This window comes from Cyprinodon tularosa, unplaced genomic scaffold (genome assembly GCF_016077235.1).
Source record: "Cyprinodon tularosa strain WSP-4 unplaced genomic scaffold, ASM1607723v1 ctg301, whole genome shotgun sequence".
Lineage (NCBI taxonomy): Eukaryota > Metazoa > Chordata > Actinopteri > Cyprinodontiformes > Cyprinodontidae > Cyprinodon > Cyprinodon tularosa.
Genome location: NW_024039010.1, coordinates 246790 through 267370, shown reverse-complemented (window position 1 = coordinate 267370; position 20581 = coordinate 246790). Strand labels below are relative to the sequence as shown.

General features: G+C 39.9%; 1 protein-coding gene across 5 annotated transcripts in view; it reads left to right on the top strand.

Annotated features, from left to right (window-relative positions):
• The window catches only part of LOC119787790 (vacuolar protein sorting-associated protein 13B-like), a 474173-nt gene that overhangs the window by 350551 nt on the left and 103041 nt on the right, over positions 1-20581 (top strand). For 3 of the 5 annotated variants that reach the window (XM_038291827.1, XM_038291828.1, XM_038291826.1), the window contains 3 exons: positions 10621-10823; positions 11837-12053; positions 17353-17537. In XM_038291827.1, the coding sequence (XP_038147755.1) occupies positions 10621-10823; positions 11837-12053; positions 17353-17537 (605 nt within the window). Of the gene's footprint in view, positions 1-10620; positions 10826-11836; positions 12054-17352; positions 17538-18488; positions 18898-20581 lie in introns of those variants that run through there. The other 2 variants (XM_038291829.1, XM_038291830.1) reach the window with 2 other exon arrangements.

The following is a 20581-nucleotide window of genomic DNA, read 5'->3' as shown; positions in this document are numbered from 1 at the left end:
TTTTGGGGAACAACCTCCTTCTCTCAGTTAGAGCATTGAAGATGGGAGGAGGCTCGGTCTTCCAACATGACAAAGACCCGAAGCACAAAACCAGGATCCCTAAAGAGTGGCTCTGGAAGAAGCTTATCAAGGTTCAGGTATGGCCTAGTCAGTCTCCAGATCTAAACCCAATAGAGAATCTTTGAAGGCAGCTCAAACTGTGTGTTTCTCAGCGACAGTCCAAAAACCTGACTGATCTAGACTAAATCCACGTAGAGGAGTTGGCCAAAATCCCTCCTGCAGTGTGTGCAAACCTGGTGAAAAACTACTGAAAAGCTTTCACCTCTGTAATTGCAAACAAAGGCTACTGTACCAAATATTAACATTGATTTTCTTAGGTGTTCAACTACTTATTTGTAGCTGTATCATGCAAATAAATATAAAAAAAAATCATACATTGTTATTTCTGGATTCTTTTTTTAGATTACCGGTATGTCTCTCACAATGGAAATGCATCTACGATGACAAGTTAAGACCCCTCCATGATTTCTAAGTGGAAAACTTGCAAAATAGCAGGGTGTTCAAATACTTATTTTCATCACTGTATATAATGGGGCATGACAGCTTTGAGGCACTAATGTAATGTGGCGTTGTCTAAATTTATACCAGTCAAAGGCAGTATGATAAGCATCTCTCTATCACAGGTTGCTGCTTTGCTTCTGGACATGTTAGTCTTCCCGTTTACCCATCACCAACCCAGCATGCATTGCACAGTTGAAAAAAACATTGATCTGGGTGAAAAATGTAACAAAGGATATGTAATTGCTGAAGTGATTGAGTTTTTACTCATCCCAAAGGCCCATTTTTACACTAATAGGACAGTTCCAACATATTTATGCCAATATTTCCAACCAAAAGAGGACCCCTTAAATTATTTATTTTATAGCTTCTTTTAATGGAGCTTTGCCAAATAATGTTTTTAGATTTATTGCCATTGGAGAAGACATACTTTCTCCAATTACACCGCCTGATCTCTGGTGACAATAGATGTATCTGCTGACTTAACTGCACCAACTCCATCACTCACCACTCATGCTGCTCCGTTCCTAAAAAAAAAGGCTATCTGGACTTGTTTTTCCAGAGATAAAGGTCAGGATTCTGTTCGCAAAGGTTGAGCCTTTGAGCTGGCATAATAATTCAGCGGGAAATACCCCCCTGAGAGAGGCTGTACATGAGATGTCAGACCGGAGAGCGTAACATTGTGTTTCACTGCTGCTTCTGCTGTTGTTTCCCTGCTGATCCCCAGCGGCAGACTAAGACCGATGGGCCACGGGGTTCATGGTTTCAGTTAAGGCCATACAAAAAAGAGGCAAGACGAAAAACAAGGTGATGTAAAGCGATTCAAGGGGTGTTAGATAAGTAGTTGGAAGGAATAAAACTGTTTAATGAAAACAATGTAACTACTGGGGAACATAAATCAGGTAAGAAAAACTTGGCCGGTTGGACAGAGAGAGGGATGGATGGACAAAGATATGAGGTCTTCTGTAATACGGGACACAGGGAAGAAGAATCCTGCTCAGAGTGATCAGTAAACAGAGTCTCTTCACTCATTACAATCACCCCATTCCAACCTGGCTTCATCAGCAACATCCATCCCCCTTGGTCCGTCAAACATCTGGGGCTCTGTACCTGGCGTAGCAGCCAGGGGACAAGATGGAGAGAGCGGGGATTAGGTTGACAGTGAGGTGTGTTACCAGATCCTGTGTTAATGAAAAGCAAGTGGAAGCCCTGCATTCCTCACTCCATCCATGGCTCACCACTCCCCAAGGTGGTGGTGGGGGGGGGCATTTATAGTTCAACAGAAGAGAGGAGGAGGGTGGGCAAAAGAGAGAGAACAGATGTCCATGAAACGGGACCCTCCCTAATCTCTAAGCTTGCTGTCTTACTGTGCCCCTGACTTCCTTTTAACCAACACCCACCCACACACAGTATTTAGAAGTGCCCATGAGCAAAGCTCGTTTGCCTCGGCAGATTCCCAAAGGAGAACATTTCAATTTTTCTTCCAAAGCCATTTTTAAAATGTATGATCATATTCCTGAAAGAAACCTCCTATTTCCATTTAAGTGAGTGTATCTGTTACAATTATGTGGGAAAAACAGGGTAAAAGCAGAGAAGGTCCAAATCCTAATAAACATCTAAAGGCCATTTATAGGGTACAGCTTGTTGATGATGGGTTAAAACCAGTGGTGGCTGGTGGATTTTCTTCAGGCGGGGCTATAGATTCAAAATAAGCATATACAGAAAAACCAATCAAATGTATACTAAATTATCACACCAGTATATTTATATGAATAATTTGATGTACAGGTTTACTTTTTGTACATACATTTTGCCCTTCTGAAGCTTTGTGAAGGAAAATCTGTGTTTTGCATGGTTCAATATGGTGTCACAGACCTAAAAAAGATAATCCACCAGTTTAATAATGGAGAAGCTATCAGAGAGCTGTATATTTTTGTTAATATATAAAAACTAGTTATTTTCAGGGAATGTGTTTATTTAAGAGCAACTACACAAATGAATGTGCTGATGAAGATTCTCAGTCATCCAGGTCATAGTCATTCCGTAAAAATAAAAAAAAAATCCACTGGACTTGGTCTCCAAGATTTGAAGACATTTCGCCGCCTCTCCAGGAGGCTTTCTCAATTCAAATCTCTAATGTCTAAACTGCAACCAAGATTTTTTTGAACTTTTACGGAATATACAAATTAACAAACATCTAGATACATATATTATTTTCCATGTGAATCCCAGATTTTTCATTCTTGTCTGCCTTTTCTAAAAAGTCCTAGCTGTCTTTATTAATGCTGGATCAGATCCTGACATTTGAAGAAGAAGGCAGGGAAAGCAGGATAAAGCATTAGCCTCACTCCATGCAGTTAGCCAAGCCTTGTAGCTAAACCAGGTCTTGGTTTTGGATATTTCTTGGCCCATTTTACTCTCTCTCCAATGTGTCTCCAACCCCCGTGACTCGACCTGACAATCGCCTGCAAAACATCAGCGCTCCGGTAGGGGGTTATTAATAAATACACTTCCTGTCTCAAGACGGAGCTCTCCTGCGCCCCGAGCTCTCTATACTTTTGTATTTCAGAGGAGCTACTGTGCATGTACAACTTTTAACAAGAGTCAATGGCCAAATATTTTTGTGGAAATAAGTAACCAATCCAACAAAAAATGGTTAATTTAAGTTTAAATATTTATCTTGCACATCTAAAAAATTTATATTAATATATTTTGAAATATTTTACATTTTAATTGAAAATTAAATCTTATTTTATGTTATTTTTTCTAAGTCTTTATCAGGATCATTAGTTGGGTGGGCCGGCACCCTCTACTGGCCACCCACCTCTGGTTCAAACCCTTTTCACCTTCAGCACTATTTAATTCTTCAAGGATTAGATTCAGGAAGGTGTTAGAGGCCTAAACAGAGCAGTTGGTTTATTGATGTGATCGGTATAGCTGCAGCTTCATGATGAAAACTTCCTCTTTGACCACTTCCTAATATGTATTGTGTTGAGATTTGGTGATTATGAAGGTATTTGGTATACAGTGGATCCATTGCTGTAGTAGATTATATAAGGTTTGTGGCATGGTGCAGATGGACGTATTCATCAGAAGATTGACTCTTTGTCTTTTATTTTCTCACGTGTAAACTTTAGGATTGAACACATATCCATTATGCATAATGTAGCTCATGTCATGAAGCCCATCTGTTGCTCATCACCAATCATCGGCTCTGTATTTGTAATTGTCTGGATGACACATAGCTTCCTGCGCTGTGCCATTTTGGCTGACAGGGTCCCCCTTCTACAAAACCAGTTTCCTCTGGTGTCCTATAGTGGTCTTGTGGTAATTCTGTGGTGAATGACACTATATTACTGCCATTACTTTTAGCATCCCAGAAGGTCTTCAGGGGGCTCTGCTAGTTATGTAATGACTCCTTTAGGTTTCTCCTAATTGATACCAGTACTTGGTGGGGTATAAATCAGCCAGGCAGTGGTCAGATAACGGCTGCCAGGGAGAAACCGACACGGTAAATCAGTCACCAATCCTATCTAATCTTGGAAGTCAATGGATTTCACTTCAGGATGATTTCCAACCATCCTTTTCCCCACCACCCACAAGCTTTCTCCGCCGTTCAGTTAACTATCTTGGTCTTCATATGTGCAGATTTCTTTACACTTTGCACTTTATTTCTTTATTCACACAGGTGTCATTGTTATTGATATGCAATATTTGTGTACGTTTTCTAAAAAAAAAAATAGCAACATAGACCTGCCATCAAAAAAAAATCGGATCTTTGGACTTTTGGGGAAATAGAAATGACTTAGGAAGTAACTTCCTGTTTCTTGCCTCATGTTGCCCTGTAAGGTAATCAGCAGTTCTCTTACAACCAGGGTTGGGAATGTTACTTTAGCAATAACTAGTTATAGTTACTAGTTATTTTTCCATAAAAGTAGCTGAGTTAGTTTCTCAGTCATTGCTCCATCAATGTAACTAGTTACTAAGCAATGTAACAAAATGTTTAAAACTTTTCTTTCCTTTTTTTGGAAGTTTAAATAGGACTTAAATGATTAATAATGAAAAATACAATGATTGTTATGAATAGATTAATTTAATAATTGATTAAAGTGTACATATCTGAAAACTTTTTTTGCTAACCTGCACCATTTTGTTGTGTGGTTGGAAAAAATCAGTTACAATAATAATTGTGTAAATATAATATTGCAAAAAGCAGCGGTAACAGGCAGCCCCATCCAGGAAACACACAGCCAGGCAGACGGGCTCCGAGCCAGCTCCCATGTCAGAGGGCAAAGAGAGCACATCCAGCCAGTCACAGTCAGAGAAACAGGACTACACTGAAAAACAGGCCAATCCCGAACATCTATAAACAAAGGTGTTCATGGCAGCAGCACAGCTGATATTTCTCTCTAGGATGGAGTCACAGCCAAACAGGAACAGACAAGGCGAAGCTACTATGGAAAAAAAGCAGAGAGAGCAGAACGTTAGAGATTGAACTAACAGATTCTGCAGAGTAGGAGAATAGAGATAGAATGAAGCAGAATGATGAAATGGGGTTCCCTATGTCCTCCAGCAGTCTAAGCCTATAGCAGCATAACTATAGAGGTAGCTCAGGCTAACCTGAGCCACTCTAACTATAAGATTTATCAATAAGGAAAGTTTTAAGAATACCTTAAAAGTAGACAGGGTGTCTGCCTAATGGACTATTGTCTTTATTGATCTCACAGTGGAGAAATTTACTTGTTACATCAGCTCAAACAGTCCAAGTAGAAGAAAAGAAGGTGCCAAAGGAAGAAAAAGGTGCATGGGATTTATACAGTATATACATTGCATCCAAATATTACAGCTTTTTTTAGTAGGGTTATTAGACATATTGGAGGACCATGTTAAAAAAAAAAAAATCAGGAATATTGCAGGAAATTCTGACCGAATTACTTTTGAGTTCTGTGTGGGGGGGAAAATTTGAACCATCCAAGTGAATTTAGTATTACAATGGGACTTTTAAGTTAATTGAAGTCTGTAGCTGTGAGTGTGTGATCGTGGTTGCGTGTCTCTTTGTTGCCGGGCATAAATTGTACGAGTTTTTGCTCTTTGCAGGTCAATTCTCCAGTTGTGTAGAATTTTTTGGATTGGGCTGAGTTTCAGCCTCATTGTGCGTCCTGTGTTTTGTTGTATACAGGGGGTAACGGGGGGCGATCAGCCTCTCATGACCACCTCTCAGTCGGTTTTTGTGAGGTACTCATGGGCAAATCCTGCTGTTGAAACAAAGGTACGAGCGACTATGAGCTGATTTACCTCAACCGCGCCCGTTGCACATCTGCAAACAAGGGAGTTCTTCTTTTCCCAGACTAATGAGTTCAACCAGCAGCATCTCAGCGCTGAGTCAGAGGGGTGGTTTTTGGACAAGTAGTGTGAGCAGAGAGATTGCCTCAGAGCATCAGGCCGTACAGTGTAAGAACATACATCATGAGCTGTGATTTTTTTTAAACACTGTGGTTTTGTCGTACAGTTTGAGCTGTAGCTGCGTAAAAGGATTAAAGATATCGTACACTGTCGTACCGCCCAGCAGACTGGCAACCTGTTCACGATGAACCTGCCTTATGCTCATAGACTGCTGGAGTCACCAGCCCCACCGTGACCCTCATAGATAAGAGGAAGAAGATGGATGAATGTTTTGCATTTTGTGTTTTAACTTTAGTCTGTAAGGTTTCTGGTGTCTTGAAAAGTACAGAGTGAATTTTTAGGGGGAAATGCAAAACTCAACCTGCAATTGATAAAAGAAAACTGTCGACTCTTATTTGATTTTTTTTTTTTTTTTTTTTTTTTTTTGTGTGAAATGGTAAATGATCTCTATTTGTATAGATTCTTTTCCAAACTTCACCATTCATTCAGTCATTCAATCACACACTGATGGTGGTAAGCTACATTGTAGCCACAGCTGCCCTGGGGCTAATTGATAGAAGCATGGCTGCTGTACACAGGCGCCACCAGGCCCTCATCGCAGTGGGACTGTCTCATCCAAGGACAGAACTACTGAGACAAGCTCACCTGGGGTTCAAACCAGAGATACTACAGCTCCAGAATGACCTTCTGCATCCTAACCCACTGTCGCCCTGTGCATGGTTGGCTGTGTCAGTATTTCCATTGCATGAACTTGGAACTGGAGCATAGGCTCCATATGGACAAGCCATTCAAATCTGGGGGGTAGAGACTTATAGACTTAGCTGGTAAATGAAATAGCAATCGCAAAGGTGCTACCTACTTCCTTCTCTATTTGTTTAGGGATTTGTCCTTTGTTTTGGGTGTTAGCCTTTACACTCACTGCGCTCCATCACGATGGCTGACTGCTGACAAGAATTAAAGGACAAAGCAGAGGTCGTAATTTGGTCATAGATTGGAAAAACAGATACAGGGAGGGTGGAGAGATCTGCCCGGAATATTATTTAGCTTGGAAAGAAGAATAAAGTTAGAAAGGAAGGGATTCCCCTCATTAAAACCACTCCCAGTTTGGTTGATTATGGAGCGTGCTGGCTGCTGCTGCTGCTGCTGCTGGCTTTCACACCAGGATGCTGTGGTCAACTGAGCTGTAAATGACTCACAGTAAGACAGGAGAAAATGTTTTGCTGCTCATCGCGTGTTTGAGGCAGACCGTACGGCCTGTGAGTATGTGTTTCCACTTGTTCACCTGGGTGTGAAGTCTGCTTGTTTTTACATCTGCGTGTACAGTACCAAGCCATTTGGATGTAATTTTCTCTGTTTACCCGTGTGCCAAAGTGTGCCTTCACGTTCACCTAAACTTGCTTATATATACATCTGTTAAAGAATCCCGATTGAACGAGCCAGCTTCAGAGTTCCCTTGGGCTATCTAATAAATCCTGCCCGTGAAAATAAGCCCAATGTCCAAAGCCCAGTAAGTAATCTAGCAATCCTGTCTGAGCCGCATCAGCAGGAGATATTACCAGGTAAACTGCCAGCTTGTATCAACAGTGTTTCTCCTGAGAGAGATGACTCATCCCAGTGTAATATTTCCCTCCAGATTGTTTAATACAAGCAGGCGCTCTTTCACTGGATCACTCCTGTTGAGCTAGTGCGCTCTCATGTTTAATAAGATGTTCTGAGTCAATCCACCAGGCCTGGAAAGATCAGAGTATCCCTGTGTGTCATTTCATCATGTCATACATCACGTCTTTCTCAAACCCTTTAGTTTAGTCTCTCTCACATTTTTTCCCACCATCTCTGCCTCTATCTGTTGATCTTGTCATTTATCACCTCCTTCCTCAGTTCCTCCGTATTCATTTCCCTTCTCTCTCAAGCCCCATTTATCCTCCTTTTACCCCAACTGAACCCCGAGCCCAGTGTTGTCCCTCATTCCTGAACATGCTAAGGTTTACCATTTCATCTATATCTGCATAAAAGAATCAACACTTAGGGTTTCCCGTGAGGGGAAACTCATTCAGGTCGAACAGATGTTTTCCTAATTAGAGGCCAATTTGTGGCAAATGTCCGATCTCGATTCGGGAAAGCCAAATCTTAGATTCTTTTATTTATACTTTCCTAATTATTTCTCAAGGATGATAGAGAATAGTGTCTCTCAGATGCACCTATAGATATTTAACCAAAAATAAAGAGTGAAAACATATCCAAGTTTTTTTTTCTTCCACGTTTAAAATACCAGTGTATTAGAAGAAAGAAAAAGCAGCTGTTTTACAATTCTGTTGGGATAATTAAGCTATAATTTAATGTTTTTGTATAACTTCAGTATCTATTATAATAATTAAGAGACCAGAGATCAACAGATCCAGTTATTTTTAAGGCCAAAACCGTTAACATTAACTAAATTGATCCATGGTGCGTTCTGCTGAATTATTTCTTTACCTTCCTCCGTTGGATGATAAAGATAATAGTGATAACAAATGGTACTCAGGTCTCATTTTACAGAAAAGGAACTATTCATTAACAAACCAAACAAAACATTAACAATGAAGGTGGAGGGAGCAGCAATGCTTGACTTGAACTCCAGGCATTGCTGCTGAAAGCTGCACTCAATCGGCCAACATGATGCATGTACAGCAGTAGCCATTCCAAAGTTCCCCACTTTCCTTGATGGGCAGTTGGCTGGTCCTTGGCTGGTCCGCTACAATTCCTTTTTAAACATCAATCTTTGTACTAAAATATTCTTTCTGTCATGATTTGTGGACATTAAGATTTACTGGGAGAAGCATCATCTCCTGGTCAGCACCAGTAATAATTTCTGACCAGGAGAGTAACAAGGGCGACAGTGGCGTTGGATGTAGGAGTTTGCCCTGAAATCGAAGGGTTGACTGTTCAAGCCCCGACTCCGACTTTCAGTGTCGTTGTGTCCTTGGGCAAGACACTTCACCTGCATTGTCTACTGATGGTGGTCAGAGGGCCCGGCGGCGCCAGTGTATGGCAGCCCCGCTTCTGTCAGTGAGCCCCAGGGCAGCTGTGGCTACAATGTAGCTTGCCACCATCAGTGTGTGAGTGTGTGCGTGAATGAATGTAGTGTAAAGCGCTTTGGTCAAGGCTCCAGACTTGAATAAAGGCGCTATATAAGTACATGCCATTTACCATTTACCATTTTGTAATTCAATGAAAGGATGGAGTAAAAAAAATATGCAAGAGGGGCTCACTCCAGTGGCGTTGGAGGGGATTTTGCTTGGAATTGGAGGGAAGTGGCAATCGCCTTGTCTTTGACTTGGAAGGGCCATTTTGAATGGCTGCCACTGTATTGGCCTTTAAAAAAGCTAATATCAGCCAGTGGGTGTATTGGTCTATCGCTAATAAAGACAATGACTTTCTGAGATTAATCATTAGATTTCTTCATTCAAGGAGTAGAGTTGGCCTTAAACAGCCGGAGAGAGCAGGCGGTGGTATGCAGCCCTGCATTTAAACCTGATTTACCAGAGTTTTTCAAAAGGTATTCATTTGAGTTCAATTCAGGTTAACTGAATTCAGTTCAGTTTATTTATAAAGGGGTAGATGATGGGGGAATGTCAATATTTCTTTAGTCTTCTTTAGTCTATTTCTTTAGTCTTCAAAAGAATGAAGATGAGTAACTTTGAAATAACAGCTTAGACTTTCTGCCATGGGCTGAAGTCTTACTTCCTGTCTCCTGCAGCTGACAATCCTCTTTCATGTACCCTCATATCATTTTCATAACATCCCACTGACACTGAGATGAGCTAAGAATCAATCTCCTTCCTCAGAATACCTACTTCCACACTGAAGAGTGTTCTTGTCAGGAAGTTGAGCTTATTTCAGCCTTTCCAAGGCTAATACACCTTCACATAAATTCTAATGTCTCTTTAAAGTGCTTTTTCGGGATCAACATTATGTTTTTTTTATATTTCATCCTTGAAAGGCTTTCTTATCCAAGATGTTTACATTAGTTAGATGTTTATATTGTGTTTTTTCTTTTACACTTTATCTTTTGAGGGAATCTCTTTCAAATCTGTCTTATATAGATTGCAAATGTATACCACAGCTTAAAGAAAGTAGATGTAAGCTTCTTTTTTCTTTGATTTTTTTCCAAATCTGGATCTAGAGAAAAAAGTGTTTATTTCGATGTTTCAAAGAAGCTAGGATGGTATTAGTCATAATTTTCCCAGTGGACTCATCAGTTTGTGTTTTTCTTGAGATGATAAGCTTTCCTCTGTTTGCAGCTTCACTCAGTTTCAGTAATTTCAACTAAAGCCTTCTCTTGTCTTTTTGTTTCTCTTTTTATGTCCTTCAGACTCCAGTTAAATGAAGGTTTAGTTGCAAATTGTTTTTCTGCTGTCCTCATATATTAATACATGACATTTTTCATCCTGAAATGGAACAAACCATCTAAAATGTGCATTAGTGGCACAGAGCTAATGCTGTAAGCTGTACAAATATAGATTCTTGTTAAAACTTTTATTTTTTTCTTATCCAAATGAATGGACTTCTGTGTTTTTTTATTTTATGCATATGTTTCATCAGAAGTTAAAATCTGAGCTTTTAATTTTCTTCTACCCAAAATAGATTTTAGTAAATCTTGTCTCTCATTTATCTCCTCAGACCAGCTTGAGTCTGCTTCCGTCCTCCTGACCTTGAAAGATGCGCTGGTGAAAACTGGACTGAGGGACCGGAGCCACGTGCTCCTGGGACCCTTTTCCTGCAGCAGCTCCATTGAAGCTCGGTGGTGTCGGCACAGCGGCAGCCCTGGACCAGAGCCCGGCCCTCCCAAACTGCTCCTGGACCTGAAGGGAGGTCTGCTGCAGGTTTGTGGGACTTCAGTTCATCTCCCTCAATCATTAGATTTATTTCCCAGCCCAGCTGCAGCTCCTGGAGGTCGGTGTTAGATCGTTGCCTCTGCACCTGGTAGAAAGTGAGAGCGAGGAAGAGTCTTTCACTAAATGATAAATCTGAAATCATCTGCTATGTGTATTTATTTCATTTAGAGCTCCAGTGGAGACTACTTTAGCTCTAAGTCACCTCCTCTGGTTAAGTAGTGGAATATTTTAGATCTATTTATAGAGTGAAGTTATCTTATGCTCCTTTTTCCCTGTTAGAAGTTGCATAATGCACACAGTGAAAAGTCCCCTTTCAATGTGGCTAAATGTTCACATATTTTTCTTTAAGTAATATTCCACATTACTTTCACGGGGGGAACACCCTTGCTCATGTTCAGGTTTCCTTAATGCTTTTATTGCATGTCCATTAACAGGAAAATCACTTCCAACTCAGCACTTAATATGTAATCATACATTTCCCTCTCCAAATGTTACAGTTTGTGCTGTTTTGATCAATCGCCGCACCAAAACCACCGGAATTTCTTCCGATTTTTTGTTCTGTCTTTAAGGATAATGTTTCCAAAAAAACTCAAAGGGCTAAAAAAAAAAATCCCCAAATTTTCCTGTTTTTTAGGAGTTTAGTTACAACCCACTCCTGCGAGTTACTAAGTGGTGGGCAAGCACGCAGGCAGCTGTGTGTGTGAAGTCGTTGACTCAAAGATTCCTAACCCTCGGTTCAAATCCCAGCCGCGTTCACGGAGCAAAGGAAGGGGAATGCCACGGGTGAACGGGGAGAACATCAGACTGTGTTGTGTAACCTGAAAGTGGAAATGTGGAGCCCAACCTCACTGCTTTACTGCTGGCTTTGGCAATGGAAGTGATAATCCACATTTTAGGAAAATAAATCAAAGTCAGGGTTATTCTGTTACTTTGATTTTTCAGGAGAACTTCCTTTCCTTTGTTCATTTCTGCTTTTATATATTTTTATTTCTTTCAAACAGGTTTTTTGGGGCCAGGAACATTTCAACTGTCTGATGCTGGTGGAGGAGCATCTCCGTAAATACCTCCATCTCCACAAAGAGGATTCCAACACCAGTTGGTCTAAAGGGAAGGCCTGTCATACCCAGCCTCCTCCCTCTCCGGTCGCTCCGTCTCCGAGGACAGAGCACAGCTCAGATGATCTGCGAACAGGAAACTTTCAATACATTCAGGACTCAGGTAAACATTCATAGAGTAAACAGTCCAGATAGAGCGAAGGTATTCACTCTCCCTGATATCAACAGTCTTTTTGACTGATCTTCAGTTATTTAAAAATACTAAATTCATAAATGTAAAGCAGAAGGAAAAATTGGGCCATTCTAATATAATCTATGAAAACGACGGGTACATTGCAGTGGCATAATGGCAACACAAAATAATACAAGAGAATGAAAGTGACTCATTAAAAAGATTACTAGATTAAAAAAAGGAGAACAAAAGTTTGGGTTTTTACCATCTAGTTCATCAGATGGAGGCTCTGGTGTAAAGCTGGGATCATGCGTCACACGGCGCCTTGGATGATGCCAGAAAGTTCAAATTTGGTTTCATCTGCCCAGGGCATCTTCTTCCCCCTGGTTCTTTATGGGGTCAAATAACTATCAAAAATGTGTGCATTTGTTAATGTATGAATTTATAAAAGTCAATAAATGCAAATAAACTGATGGTTTGGATTTGTTCTTCTCTGTCTAATCATACATAGATGGAATATCAGATGTTTCATTTGTGAGAATACAAATAACAAAGTTCCACCAACTGGTGAGCAGCTTCATCAGCTTTCATGCTCGGAAATTTTTGATTTTTAATTGTAGATTGACAAAGTTCCAGCTTTGTAACTTGTATTTGTGTCCTCTAAGATTTTACGCCTCATGTATGATTTAGAAACAAGTGCAAATGCAAAACCCAAATTCATTTATTTTTATTAGCTGAGATTTATTAGTTTAGCTTTTATTGATAGTTATCTCACCCCATAATTCAACATTTCTTTGAACAATTTTCTGAGCATCTCTGCTGCTCTCCTAGACTCACCAGCTCTTGTTGACCACCAGTTTTACATGATGGGTTGATTAGATTTTTACATGTATGTTTTTTTTTAATCCATGAACATTGTTTTTAATCAAACCCTGATGTCTTTAAACTAATCCCCACCTCTCTGCCTCATCAATCAAATGTTTTCTAACAAACTACTGGGTCCATTTAGAGGGCAGCTGTACTTCCGCTGACATTAAACTACATTCTGCTCAATCTACTAACAGGACCTCTACAGGCTACTGCTGACTTTGTTGCCATATACTAGCATTTTACAAAACCGTGTATTTGTTACCTTAATTTTTTCACTTCTTTGGAGTGGTATAAACTCTTACAGACTGTGATTGAAGGTAAATGTTCGCTGACAGCGGTTTAAGTTTCACACCTGCTCTAAGAGGTGACGTCCCTTCCTCTACATTTGTTTCCAGGGGAACTTGTGGGATGAGGTGATAATCGTATGCCTTCCTCCAGCCAAGCAACTTTATCTGTTGTGTCACAAGCAAAGTAAAAAAAATAAATATATTTATATTTTTTTGCTGTCAGATGTGACTGAAACCAATCAAGGCTTTATTGGTTGACCAATTATAGGAGAGTTCCCAGCAATAACATCAGCTGTGATATTAGCATTGTAACGATGCTAACATTTTAAACTCGATATCTAACCCCAGGAAAATATTCAACACTCAATAACATTTTTGATATCATGGCGATAAGAAATGACACTCGGCTTTTTAAACCTGAACATTGAACAAAAGGATAACTGATGCTAGTTAAATAAAAGCTGATTTATTCTCAGAAACCAGGTCGTCTGCGTGTGTCACAGTCAATGCAAATGTGCCCCCCCTTCCACAAAAACTCTGCTGCACCTCTCATAAATTGTAGGTGACCGCAGACAGTGCCGCAGAGAGGAGGCCTCTGATTGGTCAAATCTACATCTGCCCTACACTATGCGTATTTCCTGTTTGCCACCTCATCAGCTTGTTTCTTTTGTATCACCGCCATTGCGGAAAACGACTCTTGAAGACGGACCAGCTAGAAGAGCGAGGTGCACGAGAATGCTGGGACCCTTTTTCCGCCTGGATCCCCGCTCTTTTGCATCGTCATCCCCTCAGTATGCCCCCACTTCCTCACCTCCTCGGCCGTATCTCGACCCACAGCTAGTTCCCGATTGTCCCTCTTGCGCTGTAGCGTGGAATAACATATTGCAGACCACGCTTCAACATTGGGCATAACTCAAAGATATCTGAGACCAGCTCACTGCGACACACTGCTGCAGGAGGATAACCAGTCCTTAAGTGTGAAAATAAATGAAAAATATAACCCAATTTGACAATATTTCAAGGTTTTTTCAGGTGTTAATCTTTGATTGTAGCAAAAACAGGCAAATAACACTAGTCTTTAATCACACCATGTCTAATTATTATTTTCTTCAGATCCAGGGTTTGAGTATTGATGCTTTTAGCAATCTTAGTCTTCATCCTTCATGCCTTGTTTGACAGACTGGTTAAAAAAGGCCTGAATTCCTTCAATTTCATAACCAGTTTTCGTAATCAGTATTCCTCAGAGACGGGGGACCAGAGAGCAGGATTTACAGCAGCTACCGTCGTTAGTTACTCCCTGTGTGTCACGCCTTTTAGCAAGGGTGTAACTTTGAGATGAAAGCTGGTGGGGACACTCGGGTGGGGGCTGATGGACCTACAGTTACTCAACCCCGACATTTTCATTAGGTTTTTGTATTTTCCAAAAATGAGCTCAAATATATATCTATTGAATGCTTTCCTATTGTCCACAACACAAGAGAACCATAATACACTGATATGTATAGATAGTTAGAGAGATGCCTTTTATTGCATTACATATACAGGGCTCAAAAATGTTTTTATTATTGTATTTAAAATAATGAACAGCCGATTCCGATGCCAAAATCATGCATCCCTAGAAATACCATTTCAATTCCATCCATCCAGAAAAATATGGATATGCTGCATTTTGAATATAGCATAGCATATTTTTTTCTTGTAAACTTTCTGGTAAACTTGTAAATATATTTTATAGCACATTGCATATCCCAGTAAATCTGTTTCACCTTTAAATCTGCAGCTCTTCCTACTTCTCTCTGTGCTCTGTTTAAAAAGATTTATGAACCTATTTACTAATATAATGATGCCAGAAACAAAAATTCAAGATATGTTGAAGCTCTGCAGTCTGATTCTGTTTGTTCAATAAGAAACAAGTAGATTTTAACCTGTAGCTGTGAGTCATGGTCCTCTGAGAAGCCAAGTTGTGATACCAACTTTTATAAACTTATAATCTGTTGCCATTTTTTTGCCGAAAAAGCTCCATATGTCAATCGAACAGAGTTTTCGGTGGCATCAAATTTTTTTTTACCCAACCCATCTTTTAACTTTTACCTAAACATGGAAGTATCTGCCAGTTAAAACTCACTGAGTGCTGCTGTGTGTCTCTCCTCCAACCACGCAGCTACTCTCTAAGCAGTGAAATGCGACCGCAAATCAGATGTCTCAAAGTGACACATCCGATGATGTCACGCCGAGATGCGGGACACGGGAGCAGCAGGAGAGAGGAAGAAATAAAAACACTGACTCAAAATGCTCTGAACACAGATAGCTGCACCCAACTATTACCTGTGGCTAAAGGAAATGAGCAGAAAGGGGAAAACAGCAGAAATTATCGGTGGGGACTTGTCCACACCAGTCCTTCAGAAAGTTACGTCTGTGCATTTTAGAAGGTATCCTGCCTTGTTCAAGAGTCAGAATTAAGTTAATACAGCAGCATTCATTCACCTTTATGTATAAAAGTCCAAAACAAAAAATGTAAAAACATTTAAAGGAACTTTAATTGAAACTTAAAGCAAAGAAGTTAAAAGGCACTAAAGATGCACATCAGCTTAAAACTGAGTTGGATCAAAGGTCTCTGTTAAAAGAAGTTTCATCAGGCATGTCCGCCTGTTTCCACTCTAAGTAACTTTGTGTTTATTCCCGATCTTTGTGCTTTGTGTTGCACACACAGACAGACACTCACATCAACATACACAGAGGATCAAACTTCTCTCTGGCTGAAGACCAGCCATCCACTCTGTCAGCTGTGGTTGAGTCTTTGTTTGTTGCACTGTTCCTCTGCGCTTTGATGCATTTAATATTCTGGCTGAGGCAGGAGAACTTACAGTGGTGAACTGGAACCGAGAGGACAGTCTGTCTGCAACATGTTGTCAACAGTGAGAAAAGTCAGTGCCCCCGAAGTGCAGAGACGGGCTATTGGTCCCCCAGGACCCCATTCAAAGATGGCTGGGTTTCATGAACCAAGCAGAGGCGGTTGGAGGAGATGGGGGAGCAAACCAAACTAACAGTAAAACCTTGTTGTTTTTTTCTTTCATCAACATTTTTTAACTAGTGTGAAGTTTCCAGCGAAAAGGCCTGAAGGGTTTGACATGTAGAGGGAAGTTAGCGAGGAGCAGAGGGGGGGCGGGGGGGGGTTCCACCCCAGGGGTCAGACAAAGCATCAGTTCCCTGTTTGCCTTTATCCCTTTCCCTGAATAAACACGAGTCCCAAACAGCAGCTTAGAAGAAAGTCAAACATCACTCCGGAGTTTAGGTGCTGTGACATCCAGCTATTGCAGGTGCTGGGCACAGTTTAACCAGCAGATGTTTGCAGAAACGCAGAAATGTTTACTAAGGTGCTTTGTTTATGCAGACTTTCTGACACACGTAAACATTTTAGAAAATGCAGGAACAGGGTCTCCAGATTTCTGTTTTTTCTTTTGCTGCACTGTGCAATAGTCTCTAAAAATCACTGGAAATAGCAGGAAATGTCAAAACCGGAAGTCTAAATATCGTATTTAAGGTGTTTGCATTTCAAATATTAATTAAAGTCTAAAAAGGATACACGGCCCTTTAAGACCACGTCACGCCCCTCTACCAGGCAGACTCAGGGAACGACCATAATCATCTGTAAAGATTATTGTCATCCTGAGGAATGAACCAAGTTTGGGGGAAAAAAACGTTTCCAGATTGTTTAAATGCTGGGTTCTGGTTATTCTGATAAAAATCCTAACATAAATAAACCAGCCCCTGTTTGTCCAACTCCTGTAGAATGTCATTGAATTTGTGTTCTGATGTCATTTAAACAAAATATTGTAGATTTCTTTTCTTGACTCTGTGAAACTTGTTAGATCGGATGTTTTCTTGTATAATTTGGAACCCATCTGTGTTTCTAACCGTTTTTCTCTAAAATTCTTTTCCACTTAATCATTAATAAGTTCTTTAGTGAGTCTTTGAGAAACAGAAAAAGGATTGAAGTCATGGCGGACTTGTTGCACCCCCAGATTTTCTTTTTTTTTCCCTTTTTTATGATTAAATATTTCCTTTTTGTTTTTTTTAAATCTCCTTGTTTGTCCTGGCACCATAACTTTGTGTAATTGTCGTAATTCTTTCAGGATCCCAGAAACTGCCAGGAGCCAATGAGGTGGTGTTTTACAGTGAGACGGATGACAGCCCTGGGGTGATGCTGTGGAGGTACCCTGAACCTCGTGTTCTCACCTTCGTCAGGATCACACCTATTCCCTTCAACACCACGGAAGACCCGGACATAAGTACAGCTTATTTAGGAGACGTCCTACAGGTAGTCTGAGTTCACACGCATCTTCTCTGTTTCTGCTCTTCACGTGAACCCCGTTTTATGGAGGGAATTTTGTTCCATTATTGTTGCAAGCAAAGAATCTGTTTTGTAAATATACAAAAGAAACAAAAACCTGTAATCCAGAAATGAAACTTTAAAAAACATTTTAATTACTTAGATTTTGTTTTTCGAAAGAAAAATTTACATTCATTTGTTATATTTTTTTTATTTCAAGTTTTTTTTTTTGTCTATTTTTGCAGTTTTCAGATAAAATTTTTCAAATTATTGTTTCTTTATTTTTTTTTTTACAGTTCTATATTTTTTTTCTCAATGTCTTTTTCTGAGAGAGAGTTTAAGAATTGTTTTCTTTTCCAGTATCATTTTTTCCAGATCCCATTCTCTATAAGCTTTTAGGGGCGGGTTTTCCTCTGGAGTGAGGAATGAAGACACATTTCTATTGGTTTGCTGGACCTTAGCAACAGCATTTTTATTGAGCTTGAAGAAAATGTTATCTGTGAAACAAAATTTAAAAATAATTAAATTTGTAAAACTCAATCAGTGAAACAGAAACTTGAAAAAAATTTGCATATTTCTTAAAAAAGCAAAATAAAAATGTAAACACATTTCCAAAAATAAAACCGGAGATTTTTATGAAAAAAAATAAAATAATTATAAGAAAACCGCAGATTTCCTTTCGAAATGTTTAATTGATAACAATTCATTTCAGTTTCATCTCTGGATTTTTTATTTCAATTTGCTAATTTTTATTTATTTTTTTTGCTTGCAACAATAATGGAACAAAACTCACTCCGTAGAATAAAATTTTGATGGCAATCCCTCAACAAAGCAACGCCAGCAACATCTGAAGCGGCTACATGTAGCATGTATATATTTATCGCTAAGGTTGTATTGGGATATCTGCTGCTGCGGGGTTGTTGTTTATTTTTTTTACAGATGTAAGATGAGAAGAGAATCCACACATCCTCTGTCCCAGATCCCTGCCTAACATCACCTGCACTGAAAGAGAAGTAAACGGTTTTAGATCTGGGCTCTGTGCCACTGTGATTCCCTTGTCAGGAGTCGTGTTACTGAACGACCCAGACCTCTGCTGTCTCTCCAAACTTGTAATACACGCTCAGACAGCTGTGGAAGTCATTCCATGCTCTGGTGTGAATAGCCAGGTGCGTCCAACCCTAGATGAGGTTATATTTTGGCAGTTTGTCGCAGCTACTGAGCCTGCAGGGCCTCGGTGGGGGTTAGAACATCCTTCTTCTTTTTTTCCCCTCTCCTATCACTCATCTCCTGTCTCTCTAGCCACTGCCTCGCTGCCCAAATAATTGCTTTAAATAAAGGATGGATCCCATTTTCTTCTTTTAAACTTCTCCCAGTGTTTTTTTTTTCTGCTGAAGCCAAACACCAGGCTGTCATAGCAACAGTAAGACATGTTTCTTATAACCTTCCAGTTTAGTAATTGTCTTTCTTACCTTTGCACTGACTGTAAATCATGTTTTCCAAGCTGATGAATGACATCCTTGTTGATAGATGAATGTAGCTGTTATTGCTGAATTTAGATTTATTTTAAAAGAAGCAGCTGCAAACCAAACGATTCCTCAACATCTGGATTTTTGCGATATGAGACAAGAATTCAGTAAAAATGTGTTTAAAAAATAATTAGGTCATAAAAAGCTGCAGAAATTACAGTTTCAAACGTATTCGTTCTTTTTTATTTATTGTGATTAATATATGTAATAATAATTACAGAACGGCTTGAATTTCAGTTGGTTTAGAGCTATTTTTACATTACATGATCATTCCTTAATGTTAACTCACATCCCCCTCATTCATACCCCCCCTGCTCTCCATCACCGCTTATCTCCCCCCTTCATTCTTTCGGACTCCCACAGCGGTTCCACCTACAGTGCAGATGTTCGCTCTGTTTATGCGCGCCGGCCCTGGAGAGACAGGACATTGGAAGGTGCTGCAGCTGTGTGACTCTCCAGCGAGGCCCCCACAGCTGTAAAGGCTGCAGTGAGCAAAACACTAAAGCCACTCGCTGATTGGCCACATATTGAGTTACAGTGAGGAATGGATGTGTTTAGAAGTGGGAGGCCTAGAAGATGTAGTTAAAGACGGTAAGGATAAGATCAGGTCGGGGAATGAGAGTTGATCAGAGAAAGGAAGCGCTGGAGATGATGATCTATTCAGGAGGGGAGAATATATCCTTATTTGTCGTCCTCTTCTGTGATATAAAAAAAAGAAAACGGATTAAATCTGAGTTTGTCTCTTCTGGCTGATGATCTGTTTTGTAGAAACTTAACCATACACACAAAAAAAGCCCCTTCCGCAACATCAAAACAATACGTAGTGCCAATCTTTCATTATTTACTCCAGCGTTTGTTTATACTCAGAGCTCATGCCTCTAACTGCCACTACGGTTAACCTAAGTAACATTTTGCTTTGGGTGTCCACACAACAGCGGCAAGACTGGAAACAGAGTTTGATTAACATGTGGTTCCCATATCTCTCTTTTCTTGTCATCTGTCAAAGCATTATCGCATGTGACAGGACTGTTAAAAGGAATCAGGTAATGGGAGTGTAAATGGTACGGTGCTGAAAAGATGACACTCCAGGCAAAATGCTATTACTGGAACTACTTTATAGGGGAATTAGGAGCAGATATTTGCAAGATTTTTTGGAGGAAAAGGAAACATTAACTAAGAAGGAAAATCGGCATTTATTTTATTTTATCTGTACTATCTTTGCAAGGAATCAAGCCATTTGGTTAAGATGCTTCATTTGTTATAAAGCAGAAAGTATTTAAATAGAACTTTTATTATGAAAAACAATTTGGCTGAGCTTTTAAACAAAGTGATGCATGACAAGAAATCTGTCAAGACTCAGTATACAAGCAGAAAGACAGCATGATATCTCATAATTTGTTTATTGAAAGTAACGGATCAGCAGTGGGTAGCGAGGGTGTCTAAGGCAGGAACCTCTGTGGGAAGAGAACACACTATGAACTATGAACATGTGAGTCACTAACCAGG